The sequence below is a fragment of the Vulpes lagopus genome, chromosome 18 (assembly GCF_018345385.1).
Source record: "Vulpes lagopus strain Blue_001 chromosome 18, ASM1834538v1, whole genome shotgun sequence".
In the NCBI taxonomy this organism is placed as follows: Eukaryota; Metazoa; Chordata; class Mammalia; order Carnivora; family Canidae; genus Vulpes; species Vulpes lagopus.
In genome coordinates, this window is record NC_054841.1 from 26,299,052 (window position 1) to 26,313,438 (window position 14,387).

A 14,387-nucleotide genomic window follows, 5' to 3' on the forward strand; every position below is an offset into this window, starting at 1 on the left:
TGAGTACTATATGAAAACACACTTGGATTGATTTGAAGGTCCAAAATTGTCTTCTCATAATTGTTTGAATTTGTCCTTTGGGAGGGGAGGGTGGTTATCCCTGAGATAAAAATGGTTTTTCACATGTTTATTAGCCATGTATAGTTCTTAGTCAATAAATTTTTTGTTCATTCTCAAATTAGAGATTTGGGAGCTTTTTAAAACCAGCTCTCTTAACTACAACCTTTTTCAAGTTTGTTATAAGTAATCTCTGGCACTTTTCTGTTTTAGCTATATATTCTGACATGCAGAACAGGTTTTAGATTTTTTTTTTTTAAGTAGTCCCCATACCTAATATAGGGCTTCAACTCACGACCCAGAGATTAAGAGATGCAGGCTCCATGACTGAGCCAACAGGTGCCCCTAGTTTTCAAATTTTTAATGTAGTCATTAAGTTTTCTTCTTGTGATTTCTGCTATTGCTTTTATGTTTAGAAATTAGAACAACGCTTATCTCTATCATTTTGGGTCATTAAACATTTTTTTTTCCTTTTCAAACTACTCTATGAAACACACATACATCACCAACACCATCACCACCACCACAACCACCCTGTCCCCCAGTCTGGTAGCCCAGAACCCTACTGCTAGTCTGCCCTCCCTCCCCAAGTCCATCCCTCCCCAGCCAAGACCTCGTACAATGTCATCCTCCTTGTTATAGTTGGCAATGTCCTTCCGGAGGGTCCGAATGATGATCATGCTCAGGATGCCTGAAAAAGACGGGTCGGGAGGAAGAGGCGTCAGCATTGCTGGTGCAGTCTCCTGGGCTACATGCCCTCCTGGGCTTGGAGTTTTGCTGGGGGATGGCTGGCGTGCATGGCTTCCTCCAGTGGGAACTGGCTGTGCAGCTGCCTTGGGACTTCTGCTGAACAGAGCTCCACCCCAGCTATCCAGAGAGGGGCACACGGAGGGTCACTCCCCTGGTAGGGGAAGGAAAGAGCCACTGGGATGCATACGGATAGCCAAAGGACATATCGTTTTTTATTCCAGGGAGAATAGCACCACAGCGGCTCGGTGTCTGGGCTCCCCTGACCTCTGCAGCCTCACATCTACCCAAGGCTTACCTCGCTGCCCCTGCTTGCTTGCTACTTTTGTCATCAGTTTTGCTTGCTACTTTTGTCATCAGTTCACAGCCTCCACAGCCCTCACTGGGGCTGTTTCCTGTTCCCTTTGCCTGCAATGCCCCACTCTGCCCTAACTCCCACTCATACTTCAAGACTTATCCCAGGCATCTTTGCCTTCAACAACCCCCAATGGTTCAGAGGACCCCACCATGTGTACCTCCACATCACCTGTTTCCTCTCCAGGCAGCACAGTATAGTGGTTAAGACAATGGGTTGTATGACCTCAGCTAACTTAAAGCTCTTGGATCTTGACGGATTAACAGGTCTGTAAAGTACTTATTAACATAGTGGCTGGGCCCGCAGTAAACATTTAATAAAAAGTGGCTAGTATTATCTTTACTTCCCATCTGATACTGAAATGATTGGTTTCACTCCACCTCTGCCCATGACCCTCCCCTTGGCTTGCAAGCCAGCTTCTCCCTAAGCTTGTCCCAGCCAGGGTTCCATGGCCCTGGCTGAACTAGTCTTTCCTTGGGTCTCTGAATGGTGGCTCCTCCTCACTCACAGAGGTCTTCTTTAAAGCAGCCTTCATCCTTTCTCAATGGCTGTGTATCTGGTCACCCTGTTTATCTGCTCCTTTGCACTTATCACTATCTGGACTCAACCACTTCTTTGCTTTTTTTTCTCTCCCACCACCAGAACAGACTTCGTGAGGGCACAGACTGGGCTGGGTTTGCTCAACACCATATCCCTAGGATGTGGCATAGCACTTGTATGGGATAGTCAACAACGAAATCTTGTTTAATGAATTGGTGAAGGTGTCCATGAAGAGATATATCCATCTTTCCCTAGGGAGCTCCTCAAAGTAGAGACTGAATCTTATTCACCTTTGCATGCCTGATGCCTAGTACAAGAGCCTTGATGTCTGTTTTTGACCTATACTCGGCCCCAAGAGCACCCTAGAAGTCCCCCTTGAGTCATATGATACCTCAGACCTTCATCCCTCACCCTCTTGTCCACTCCCCCTCCCATCCCATCAATCTCTCACCTGACAGGAAGAAGACCACCACAACAGAGTTAATGATAGAAAACCAGTGAATCTGCACATCACTCATGGTCAGATAAGTATCCCAGCGAGATGCCCATTTGATGTCACTTTCCTGGAGTGGAGGGAGGGAAAGTGGGAAAGAAGCACCTAAGAGTCAGGATTCTTCCTAGACAGCTCCTGCCAGACCAGAACTCCCCTCCCCTGCCATGGGCTCCAGCCCCTTCTCACCTCCCAGTGTACAGAGTAGGTGAAGTACAGTTGGTTCTCCTTGGTGGGATCAATTTCTTGGGGCGAGGAGTTGGTACCCTCAGGCAGGGTGCATGAACTCTTCTCATCTGCTTTGATGTCTGTGAGAGACAGAGACTCAGCGTGCTCCTGTGGGGGCCAGTGCCTCTACCCAAAGGCTGTTTGGCGGTGGGGGTGGGTGCCCTCAGAGGCGGCCTGCTGCTAGAACCCAGGGTCTGAGTACAGGCAACACAGTTGTAGAACTTCCTCCCCAGAGCCCTGACCATCCTAAAAGCCTTTGGAGCTGCTGGGTGTGCAGGACGGGGTCTGAGTCCCATATTTAATCAATCTCTCTTTGCTCAATTCAAACATTCATATATCCACTCAATCAGCTCCACTGAGGAAAAAACACCACTGACTCATGCTATCACGAGTTTACTCATTCATGCAGTCCCCAAAGTCCTGGCATTTCAGCAATTCAATCACTCAGATGCTTCTTTCTTCATTTATTCATCCTGTTACCTGTTCATGCATTCAACCAACAACCATATAATGTGCACCTACTATGTGCCCAGGACTGTGCTGGAGAGAAAATGGTGAGAAAAGGAGACGGAGTCTCTAAATTCGAGGAAATAGTTGAAGGGAGAGATGATGTCAAAATCATCAGGCAATAAACATAAAGCTGTGATCATGACATTCATCAGACAGAGAGCAGTATACTGCTCTGAAAGCACAAGACCGATGTCTTATTATGAGATTTCTGGGTATGATTTTGTTTGAAAACTAGGGGCAGTCCCGGTGGCTTAGTGGTTTAGTGCCGCCTTCAGCCCAGGGCATGATCTTGAAAACCCAGGATCGAGTCCTGCATTGTGCTCCCTGCATGGAGCCTGCTTCTCCCTCTGCCTGTGTCTCTGCCTCTCTCTCTCTCTCTCTGTCTCTGTCTCTAATAGATAAATAAAAAATCTTAAAAAAAAAAAAACAAAACTAGGTTCCATAGCTTAAAAAAAAAAAAAAAAAGGCCAGAAACCCACCAATACTGTGGACAAAGGCCAAGCCTGCTAAGTTGAAATGTGCCCTGTGGGGAGAAAGGGCAGACAGATGAGAAGCCAAACCAGCTCTCTTTCGGCCCGTAGGGCTAGGCTCTCAGATTCTTGCACATCTATTGCCCCTAGGCCAACTCTAGTCTGTGCCAATGACTTAGTCAGAGGAAGAGGAAACAGAAAGCAGCTGCCTGACTGCCCTGTCTGTATCCCTTCACCTTGCTCTTCAGCCAAGGGTAAGCTGGCTGGCTCTCATGAGAGGCCCAGCCAAGTCACCAACCTCTCTGAGCCTCTGGTTCCTTGTCTATAATCACCACACACTTTCAGGGGTTGCGAGAGGCAGTAAACCGGGAAGGTGCCAAGCCAGGACATAACAGATATCAGCTCTCCTCTCACTCCTCACCTTCTTTCACGGGAATGCAGCGGCCCTACCTTGGCTGGGCCCGTACGCCACACTGTGGCCTATCAACCATCTCAGAATCAAGTGTGAGAAGATCCTGGGTATGGAAGCCCAGGCCCATCCAGCCCTACCCCTCTGGCCATACCTCCCCACTCACCCTCCAGCCTGATGCTCTGGGGAATCACCTCGAAGCGGACGACTCGGTATGTATGTTCCTGATCCTCTTCTAGGTCCTCCCGGTGGTAGTAAAGGATAAACGAGAGGTGATTGTGCAGGTAGATCTAAAACAGCAATGGAGAGAAAATACCTAGTAGTCGAGAAACAACCAGAAAATCATCCCAGATATCAGATTCTTCCTCTTGTCCAGTAGGCCCAGCTGTTTCCACCTGCCAAAAACACTGCTCTCACAGCACTCCCCACTCAGAAACCCTCCAGAGCTCCCTGGGGCTTACTAGATAAAAGCCCGGATCCCTTAGGCCTTCCATCATGTTCTCAGACATCCAGTTCACCTGATCTCCCCCAGCCCTCCCCTGCGCCATGAACAGTCACCACGCAGCAGCTCTGGCCCTGGCATTCACTCTGGCTAGAATGCCACCCCTGACTCCACTCCACTCAAGCCTTCCTATTTTCCGAGGCCCACCTCCTCCATGACAATCTGAATGCACAACAGGCTCCTCTGAACTCTGCTAGCCTTGATCGTCATGGCACTAGCACCATCAGCAAATGGCAACTGGGACTTAAGATGCAGGGTCTTACATGGTCAGTTCTCTTTCCCATTGGGATCAGAAGCCCTTTGAGGGCAGGGCCTATGCCTCAAAAGGTCAAATTTTCCTTTATTCCCTACGTAGAAGGTGTTCAGTTTAGAAAATCAGAAAGGAGAATCACTGTTAACTATCATTGCCATTATTAGCGTATTTCTCAGAGGCTGTGCACTATAAGTAGCAGACACAAATTTTCTGTTTCACTCTGCATAACAAAAAGGGCAGCTATGGACACTGCATCTTTTTTACCGATGAGAAATCAGAGGCCCAGAGAGTTAACAGGTAGGCTCAAGGACACTCAACAACCAGGAGCTGGTGGATGTGGGACCCAATGCCCAGGGAGCCAGCACACTCCTGACTGCTATACTACCTCGCTCTCTCTCCTCCATACTGATGAAATCCTTTTTTGTTTTGTTTTAATCTTATAAATATGGAATCTTCCTTCTGAGGGACTGTGCCTTCCACTTTCTGCCAAAAGCAGCTACTCTAACAGACCACACCCAGCGGCACAAAGAGAAACCTGTCTTGGCCATCCCACCTTTTGTTAGAAACCTAGAGCTAAGTATTTCCCCCTTCCCTGTGGCCCCAGGTGCTCATGACTTACCAGTGAAACGCCCCCAGCCCTTCGAGCACGCAGAGACACTCTACCTTGTTGACATCCGTGAAGCCGAGCCGGTAGCCGTGTTCAAACTGCACATCTTTTTCCTTCTTCTTGTCATCACCGTCACGGTTGGAGTAGAGCTCCAGCCGGGTGGCCACAGGCAAGTTGTCGGCAATGCTGGAAACCCAAGGCCCCGCTCAGTCCCTCTGGACTGCCTCTCCCATCAGTGCCCTCCCCGACACCAACTCGAGGCTGGCAGGGAGAAGAGGACAACTTACAGGTGGACATAGTAGTCTTCAGTGATCCGTTCGGCCACAAGCCGGCTCTGCTCCACGGTCAGCGTCACTGGCTTGTTGGTCTGGCTGCATAGAACCTCACACTTCTTTTCGCTGTTCATTAGCACCTGGAAAGGGGTGTTGACAATCCGGTCCCCTCTCAGCACCTCTCCTGCCATAAGAGAGACACATGGATCTCAGAGCTTCAGCCCTGAGGTTGCTGAGGTCAGCAGAGCCGCAGAAACACAGTGCTGACTCGCGGGGCCCTCAGCAGTTCTGCAGCTGGCATTCAGTGCTCTACGCTACCTGCAGAGAGCTGGCCCATCCATCTCCCACCTGTCATCCTCTCCGCCCCCTTTGTGACACCACCACCAGACTCCAGGGCACATCAAAGTTGCCTCTGGGCCTCATGTCATCTCTTTTGCCCGGAGTGCCTCTTCCTGCCTATGTTCCTGGGAAGTTCATCCTCACCCTTCAAGCCCAGCTTTCCCCCTCCAGGAAGCCCTTCCTGACCTCTGGAGCTCGTCACTCTCTCCAGCGATTTCCCTCTGCGTAGAGGCAGTGTCATGCAACGGTGAAGACAAGACTGCCTAGTGAGCCCTGGTTCTGCCACTTACTATCTTAGCAGTCTTGGTAAGTTACTTAACCTCAATGAGGCTCAATTTCTGTATCTGTACAATGGGGATAATAATAGCATGAGGAACAAGGCGCAGAGCAGGCTGGCAACATACACTATCTTTATCATGAGCATTCCTGCTTCACCTTTGCACACACCAGTGATGTGACCGCACAGCACAGTGCACTGCCATATTAAGTTTCTGCCACCTCGTAGGCTCTTTTAAGGGCAGACTGTTTCCCATTGATTTCCCTGTTTCAGATCCCAGTTCAGGCAGGGAGGGAAGTGAGGTAAAACCCAGCACCTGTGATTTTTAGCCAAAACATGTTCTTACTTAACGAACTTGCAGCATACCCACTGCAAGCATACTGCTTCAGAGTTGCTCCGAGGCATCACACTAGCAGGTGCGGGAACAGTGAGGGACTGGCAACGACAACCAACGGCACTTTCATTCTAAGCTGTTCTAACAATTCTACTGGGATGATGTGAAATGGGAAGACTGAAGACTGACCAAAACCAACAGGCGGGACCAGTGCCTGCATAGTCCCAGGGTCTAACACGGGCCTACTGGGAGGGACTGCCTGAGATGGCATGCTGTGACTCGTCAGCCATTCCTTCCTTCGTCCCTTCGCTCATTCCCAGCAGGTACCTGGTACTGGTTATGTGCTGGGCCCTGAAGATGCAATGCTGAACAAACATATTCATGGAGACTACATCATGTAAAGAGAGGAACTTGTTCTAGACACAGGGAGCAGGTCTAGGAAAGTTGCTCTGAGGAAATGATGTTTGAAGTGAGCTCTAAATGAAGAGGGGTATTCACTATGTAGAGAGAGGAAGAACATTCTAGACAGCAGGAACAGTATGTGCAAAAGCTCCTTGGGGTGAGAGAAGTGTGATGAGCTTGAGAGGCTTGTGCGATTGTAGCACAGAGAACAAAGTGAGAAAGTGACCTTGGGTGAGCCCACATGATGAGCCAGAGCTAGACCTTGGGCCCATGGGCTGTGCTGGAAGTCCAATTTTTATCTAGAGAGCAAGAAAACCCCAGGAAGGGTTTCTAACAGCGATGGAAGAAGACACTACCTGATTGTGACGACACAAAGATCACTCTGGCTATTTTGTGAAGAAAACACAGAAGATACAAGGGACTGGCTGGGGTGATGCCAGTCATGCAAGTGAGCGAGGATGGGATGGTGGCTGGCCTGTACTCGGGTGGAAGCAAGCACGTGGACATAGGAGGTGACACTAGGGGACCTGGTGCTGACTGATACAAAGGATGAGGGAAGGGAGGTGACAGACTGAGGTTTCTATAATGGGGTGCTAGGTGGGAATACTGAAGAGGAGCACATTTACCCTTAGCCATTTTTTCCACCATTTGGATATGTCAAGCAGGTGATTAGATATCCAAATTTGGGGCTTGAAAGACAGATTAGGGCTATGGATGGAAGCTGTGAGCTGTTGGCATTCATACAGCCAGTGGCAGGGCCCAAGCTCCACTACTGCACAAAGTCGCAGCCTGGGCAAGTGTGGATGAGGCTGCTGAGGAGAGGGGGAGAAGAGGGACTCCTCTACCCCCCATTTCAGATGCCTAGTGATGCAGCTGAGTCTACAGAATACCAGGATAGGTTGGCCAGTGGAGAGTGAGGATCCCAATAAGACATCTGCATGGTCTGCTGTGAAAATGACTCTTGGGTCACCCTCTTCATTTTCCAGAAGATGACACTAGGGCCAGACAGGGACGGTGACTTGCCCATGACCATATGAGGGGATTGTCATAGTGCTAAGATCTTGGGCTCCTTCCTCCACATCATTCCCTACTGCCCACTTCTTTTTTAGTGTACAAGGAGCTCACATGAGGAAAGGAAGAACATGTATGGAGAGGAACGAGGTTGTAGACCAAGTAAGTAAGTATCATTTCTTGGTATTTAGAAATTTACACCAAGGGCAGCCCTGGTGGCTCAGCGGTTTAGCGCTGCCTATAGCACAGGGCCTGATCCTGGAGACCCAGGATCAAATCCCATGTCAGGCTCCCTGCATGGAGCCTGCTTCTCCTTCTGCCTGTGTCTCTGCCTCTCTCCTCTCTCTCCTCTCTGTGTATTCTCATGAATAAATAAATTAAATCTTTAAAAAAAAAAAAAGAAATTTACACCAATTAAAATTTACACCAAGAAAGACATGCTGGTCTGGAACAGCTCATTTCTAATATGCAAATGTTCCCTTTAACTTTTTTAAAAATTTTATTTGAGGGATCCCTGGGTGGCGCGGCGGTTTGGCGCCTGCCTTTGGCCCGGGGCGCGATCCTGGAGACCCGGGATCGAATCCCACATCGGGCTCCCGGTGCATGGAGCCTGCTTCTCCCTCCGCCTGTGTCTCTGCCTCTCTCTCTCTCTCTCTGTGACTATCATAAATAAATTAAAAAAAAAAATTAAAAAAAAAATTTTATTTGAGAAAGAGAGAGAACATCAGTGGAGAGAGAGAGGCAGAGGAAGACCAAGAATGAGAAGCAGACTCCTGCTAAGTAGGGAACCTGACATGGGGCTCGATCCCAGAACCCTGGGATCATGACCTGAGCCAAAAGCAGACATTTAACAAACTGAGCTACCCAGGGGTCCAGCCTTTTAACTTTTTATGGCTGGAGCAGATAACCATCCAGGCTAAAGGAGCAACAAGCTACAAATGTGGACGCTCTAAGGGAGTCCGATGCTGTACTCCAGTATATCTGTCACAGACACTCCCACACACACCGTGATACAAATCTCCATCAGTGTGATCACTAGGAGCACAGCCCTCAGACAGCCCAAATGAACCTCTCTGGAGAAGGCAGCCTGGACAACAGGAAGAATTTTGTCTTTAGAGTAAAAAAATCCACCTGGATTAATATGTCAATTTCTCTACCTATTGGCCAGGTGACCTGTGGAGCAAGTCTTTTAAACCCTCAGAGCTGCTGTTCCATTATGAAACAGGAGCAATCATATTGGTGAGTGAGTAGGGCAAGGAACTCTACCTCCTTTTGCTTCACTTCCCTTACCTATGTTAAAGGGACAGTAAGAGGAGCTGCTTTGTAGGGCTGTTGTGAGAATTAACGAAGTTAAAGCACAGAAGTGCCTAGAACAGTGGCTGGCTCACAATGAGAGCCCCTTGAAGTATTAACGGTGGTGATGATGAGAACATATAGCATAAGGCCTGCCATCTAAAAGGTACTTAATCAAGGATGTATCTGCCTCAACAGGATGTATCTACCTCAACATTCTTAATCAAGGATGTATCTACCTCTACATCCTAAATCAAGGATGTATCTAATCCTAGTACCTAGGATACTAACATTGACTGAATTCTACTGTGTCAGACACTGGGTCTGCAGCGGGAGAGAGAGGGGAACGTAAAGCATGTTCCCTCCACTCTGAAAGCCCATAGGCTGTGAAGGCAGGCACTCCACAAAGACAGAATGAGATACAAATGGCAATATGAGATACTTTCGTACATAGAAGGTCCCATTTCTATGAGACAGGAACATTCCCCAGCTTAATTAAGGAAGATGCTGCAGAGGCTCAGAGAGCTGAAAGTCACCCAGTGTCACACAGAGGTGAGGTGAGCCCACCTGCTGGCCAACAAATCCACACCAGCTCATGGGCAAGGAAGGAGCTGTTCCGAGAGTCCCGGTAGCAAGAGGCCCGGAGGACAAAGCCAGTCAGGTTTCTCAGGCAGAGACAAGGTGGCCAGAGGACAACATGGTATGGAAAGGGAAAAGAAAGCTAAGTGACAGGCAGGAGGAGCAGCCCAGACAGTCAGTGGAAGTCAGCCCATGCTCCGAGCCAACAGTACAAGGCAAGATGAAGGGATAGGAGGATCTGTCTGCTTTTGGTTAAGCTGATTGCAAGGGACACCTAATACCTGGTCATAGATATACCTGTCAGCTAGGTTCTGGAAATATCTGAGTCATGGGTGGTTCTGACAGAGAAGGCAGTCCTTTTAGAGGCCTGCTCAAGAACCAATTTTCTCCTTTCTCCTTCCTAAGCTCTAAGAGGAAATTCTCTGAGTTCCTTGAGGTCAAGGACAGCATCTTTCCACATTCATATCTCCAGGACTCAACACTGAGACAGGCATAGGGTAAGTACTAATAATTGTGTCGGGAATAGAGGCTTCTGAATGTCTTTTGCTTTAAGCCTGAAATTCTACCAAATGGAGAATTCTTTTAATTAGAATAAAAATGGCTACTATTTATAGAACACACATGCCAGACACTGTGCTGGGTGCTTCACACATTACTTGAGGCAAGTCTTGCACAGTCACTTAGCAAGAACTACAGTGATGTCTCTGCTTCCTTCAGGGCCAGAGGTAACCACTCACTCTTTTAAGGAGAAGCAGAGGAGGTAACAGAAGCCATGAAAGGAAATCTATAATATTTAGAAATCAAGGGAGATGGTCTGAACAGAAGCCAAGGGCAGAAACTCTGAAGTCTGACTACGTGGACTCCAACCTCAGTTTAACCATTAGTTAAAAACATAACCAGAGGTAGGTCACTGGACCTGTAAAATGGGCATAAAAACAGCAACTACCTCCCCAGGGTTGTTATGGGGCTTGAATAAGCTGATATGTATGTAAATTATGTAGAACGATGTGTAGCATGCAGTAACGTCAGGTTAACTGCTATCATTGCCATGTAAAGATGTGGCTTCCCCTCTGGGACAGGCTGACAGTGAGAAAGAACTTACCCAGATTCTCTGCCTTGTAGGTTATTTTGCTGGGCTGGCAGAAGGGCAGCGAGTAGTATTCATAAGGTAGCTGGGTTCGAGAGCTGGTGAGCTTCACTGCCTAGTGGGAGAAGAGAGGCTGTTGTTCCTCAGTTCAGAAACCCAGATGGCAGTTTCAATAATCCTCCCTGCCACCCACACATCGTTGGTACACTCGGTAATATTATCAAATAAGCAAACTAACTGCAGCAGATTACACTGTAGAATAATATGTACCATATGGTCGACAATTCTGAATTATCTAATGTTTCATTAGTTTTAGACTACATGATAGATTTTAAGATCACAACCAAATTCAATATATACTGAGGGTCTGATAGCCTTTGACTCTATAATTTCACTTCTGGGTGTCTTTCCTAAGGAAATAATTCCAAATGAGGATAAACCTTAGGAACAAAGAGGTTCACTCCTTCCTCATAACCCCAGTGCTCTCCTGCCTGCAGTTCCTCTAGCCTGTCTAGCTCTCTCCTGCCTCAGGTTCTGAGCCTGCTGTTTCTCCACATCTGACTCCACGCCTGTCTGGTTCCTTCGCACATTCACGTCCCAGCTTAAGGTTCCTCGTCTGGAAGTCCTTCCCTAACTAGCTCATCTAAGGGAGTCCCCCCAATTTGCTCTATTCCAACACATGTAGTTTCCTAGGTAACATATCTGATAAAACATATTTTGTTTACCTGTTGCTTTTAAAAAAAATCAGTCTCCCTCACTAGAATTTAAGTGGCTCCATGAAGGCAAGGACCTACAGAGCCAGGTGCACAGTAGCGCTCATTAAATGTTTGCTGAATGACTGAAGAAAGGAAAAAAATGGGAAAACAAGTATAAGCCCCCACCACTTAATAAGCCATAATATACTCATTCAATGAAATATTATGCAACCATTAAAAACAAGGTTTCAGAAGACCATGAAGGAGAACGTTTAGGAAGTGATGCATGCACACAGAATATAGCTCTGAAAACGATGACAGTCATGGGCAATGCCAAACCATTGATCAACAGAACTGATCAAAATGTTGCAAAAAATAAATTCTGGTCCACATGCAAATGAAATTATCTTTGGTATTTAGAAACTACCCACCATTCCTCGTGCAACATCTAAAAAAGTAGAAATACTTTTTAGAATCCAGGTCCACAATCCTTATTTAAAATTCATTTGGTTTTAAAAGGACAGTATGGACAACATCCCCAGCTGGGTTTGGGGCAGTACCCATATTTAATGACTACTTGTGCACAGAAATGCAAAAATACTCTACATGGGATAAATAAAGTCAGACATTTCAGGTCAAGTCTTGTCTAGGAGGAGTTTAGAAAACTGGGTTTCCGAGGTTTTTAGATGTTGGACTAAGGGACTGAGGACTTCTATTAAGCATTTCATGAATTGCTTGTGCCACAATGGCCAATAAGTTACTGTCCCATCTTTATGTTCCCTTCGCCCCTCCCACCTCCAACCAAAGTGTACGCTCTTACATTCCTAGCCTGGCAGGACTGGAAGCCAGAGCCACCCTCTCCTCTCTATGCCACAACCTTTGCTCTGGAGAGGGGCTTTTGGCAGAAGCACTAGAAGGGTCATGCCAAAGTTAAGAGATGGAATAGTTAAGAATTAACCCTCTCTTCCTCACCACAAGACCTTGGGCAAGGTCGTTTACTTCCCTGGGCCTTGGTTTCATTGTCTATAAAATACATAATAAATCTGTAAAAAAATACAAGTGGCTACCTCAGAGGGTACTTGGGGGGCATCTGAGTTAAGTCATGAATAATGCCTGGTATGTAAATAACCCTCAATAAATTTTACTTTAATTACTCCTTCTGAAAGTTACAAGTCTGACCTGGAGGAAGAGATATGCTCACAATAATGCAACATATGTAACATTGTGTTTCCTTGTTAATTACTGCTTAGTGGTAAATGCACTGTTTAAAAGAGATTTTATTTATTTATTTATTTTGAGTCACCAGAGGGAGGGGAAGAAGGAGAAAGAATCTGAAACATACTCCACGCTGAGCATGGAGCCTGATCCAGGGCTCGAACCAATCACCCTGAGATGACGGCCTGAGCCAAAATCAACCAACAAAGCCATCCAGATGCCCCTAAGTCAGATGCTTTTTAACAGCTATTTGTAAGACATATTTATCCACCCTGCCAGGCTATGTACTAGGAGCTGGTAACACAGCAGTGATTGGGACAGAGAAGATCCCAGCTCTTTTAGAACTTGGTTCCTAGCAATTTTCTTTCTTTTTTTAAACAAATGTATTATTTATATATTTATCCTCTTAACTGGTTAATTCCTACTGGATAATCACAAACTGCTTGTATGTGATGCCCCAAATAAGCATAACATGTAGCAATTTGTAATTTTGCTAATATGGTGGCAAAGGGGCATGTACCTGATGGCACATCTGTGTTTGTGACCCTGTATTCTGCTTCTCCTTTTGAACACTGCGACGCTCAGGAAAAGATAAACACTTGATTTTCATGCAATCTTACTGCTTTGGTTCTACAGACCAGTAAAGACATGGTTCATAACAACACAATAACGAGGCAGAAAAGTGTGTTTATTTTAAAAGCAGAATTTATTTTCATAACTTTATAAGTTTCGTTAACCCTTTTTACATAATCACTAAAGATGTGAAGGACTACTTAAAAATTTCAACTACACATTACTTTGCCAAGGGAGGAACAGTATGGTAGTCAAGTAGTTGGGGACTTACTGAGGTGAGAGAATGCCAAGGGTGCTATACTGTAAACACTGCACAGGAAAAAAAACAAAAAACAAAACCCAACCCAGAAAAATACCAAAGCATTAAGAGTGGTTTATATTTGGGTGACGACAGAGAAGAGTCCCTTTGGCTAGGAGCCCTTATTCAAGGTTACACCCCTTCCCTAGTGGCAGTCCATATCCAATGGCTGGTTCATGGAGGGATACAGAGAACCAGTCCTCTTGCCTCAATCTGGAACAACTCCAAAGGGCTGGCTATTCCAGTTCCAGAGCTCCCCACAGGCCTCTGTCGTATAGCTCAATGTCTCTCTCTGTCCAGTCCTGCTTCCCTCACTCCTTCCCAAGTGCTGACCCTGTGAGCCTACCCAGTAAAACGGCACCGTATCTCTCCCTTGGAGTTTGTGTCCTGGGAAACCAGATCCAAGAAGATCCACCACCAACTCCTCCCCCTGCTTGGGGCTCTAAGAATGCCACCAACACAGTGCACTGTTAAAGAGCCATTAATCAAGGTGCCAGCCCTGCTCACTTCCCGTAACCATATATTTTTTTAAATTTTTATTTATTTATGATAGTCACAGAGAGAGAGAGAGAGGCAGAGACACAGGCAGAGGGAGAAGCAGGCTCCATGCACCGGGAGCCTGATGTGGGATTCGATCCCGGGTCTCCAGGATCGCGCCCTGGACCAAAGGCAGGCGCCAAACCGCTGCGCCACCCAGGGATCCCTCGTAACCATATTTTAAGTGACTCCTTCTCCACCTTTGCCAGTTGATTGATCCACGGTAGGCATCAAGCTTAAAAAGCAAAGGTGCCAGGGATCCCTGGATGGCTTGGCGGTTTAGCACCTGCCTTTGGCCCAGGGCGTG

The 14,387-nt window shown here is 46.9% G+C and overlaps 1 protein-coding gene across 1 annotated transcript in view; it reads right to left on the minus strand.

Annotated features, from left to right (window-relative positions):
• The window catches only part of TM9SF4 (transmembrane 9 superfamily member 4), a 51,968-nt gene that overhangs the window by 14,679 nt on the left and 22,902 nt on the right, over positions 1 to 14,387 (minus strand). The window contains exons 3-9 of the mRNA XM_041733107.1: positions 10,778 to 10,877; positions 5,456 to 5,624; positions 5,225 to 5,354; positions 3,973 to 4,096; positions 2,379 to 2,497; positions 2,151 to 2,262; positions 678 to 748 (exon numbers count right to left, since the gene is read on the minus strand). Coding sequence (XP_041589041.1) covers positions 678 to 748; positions 2,151 to 2,262; positions 2,379 to 2,497; positions 3,973 to 4,096; positions 5,225 to 5,354; positions 5,456 to 5,624; positions 10,778 to 10,877 — 825 coding nt within the window. The remainder of the gene's footprint in view (positions 1 to 677; positions 749 to 2,150; positions 2,263 to 2,378; positions 2,498 to 3,972; positions 4,097 to 5,224; positions 5,355 to 5,455; positions 5,625 to 10,777; positions 10,878 to 14,387) is intronic.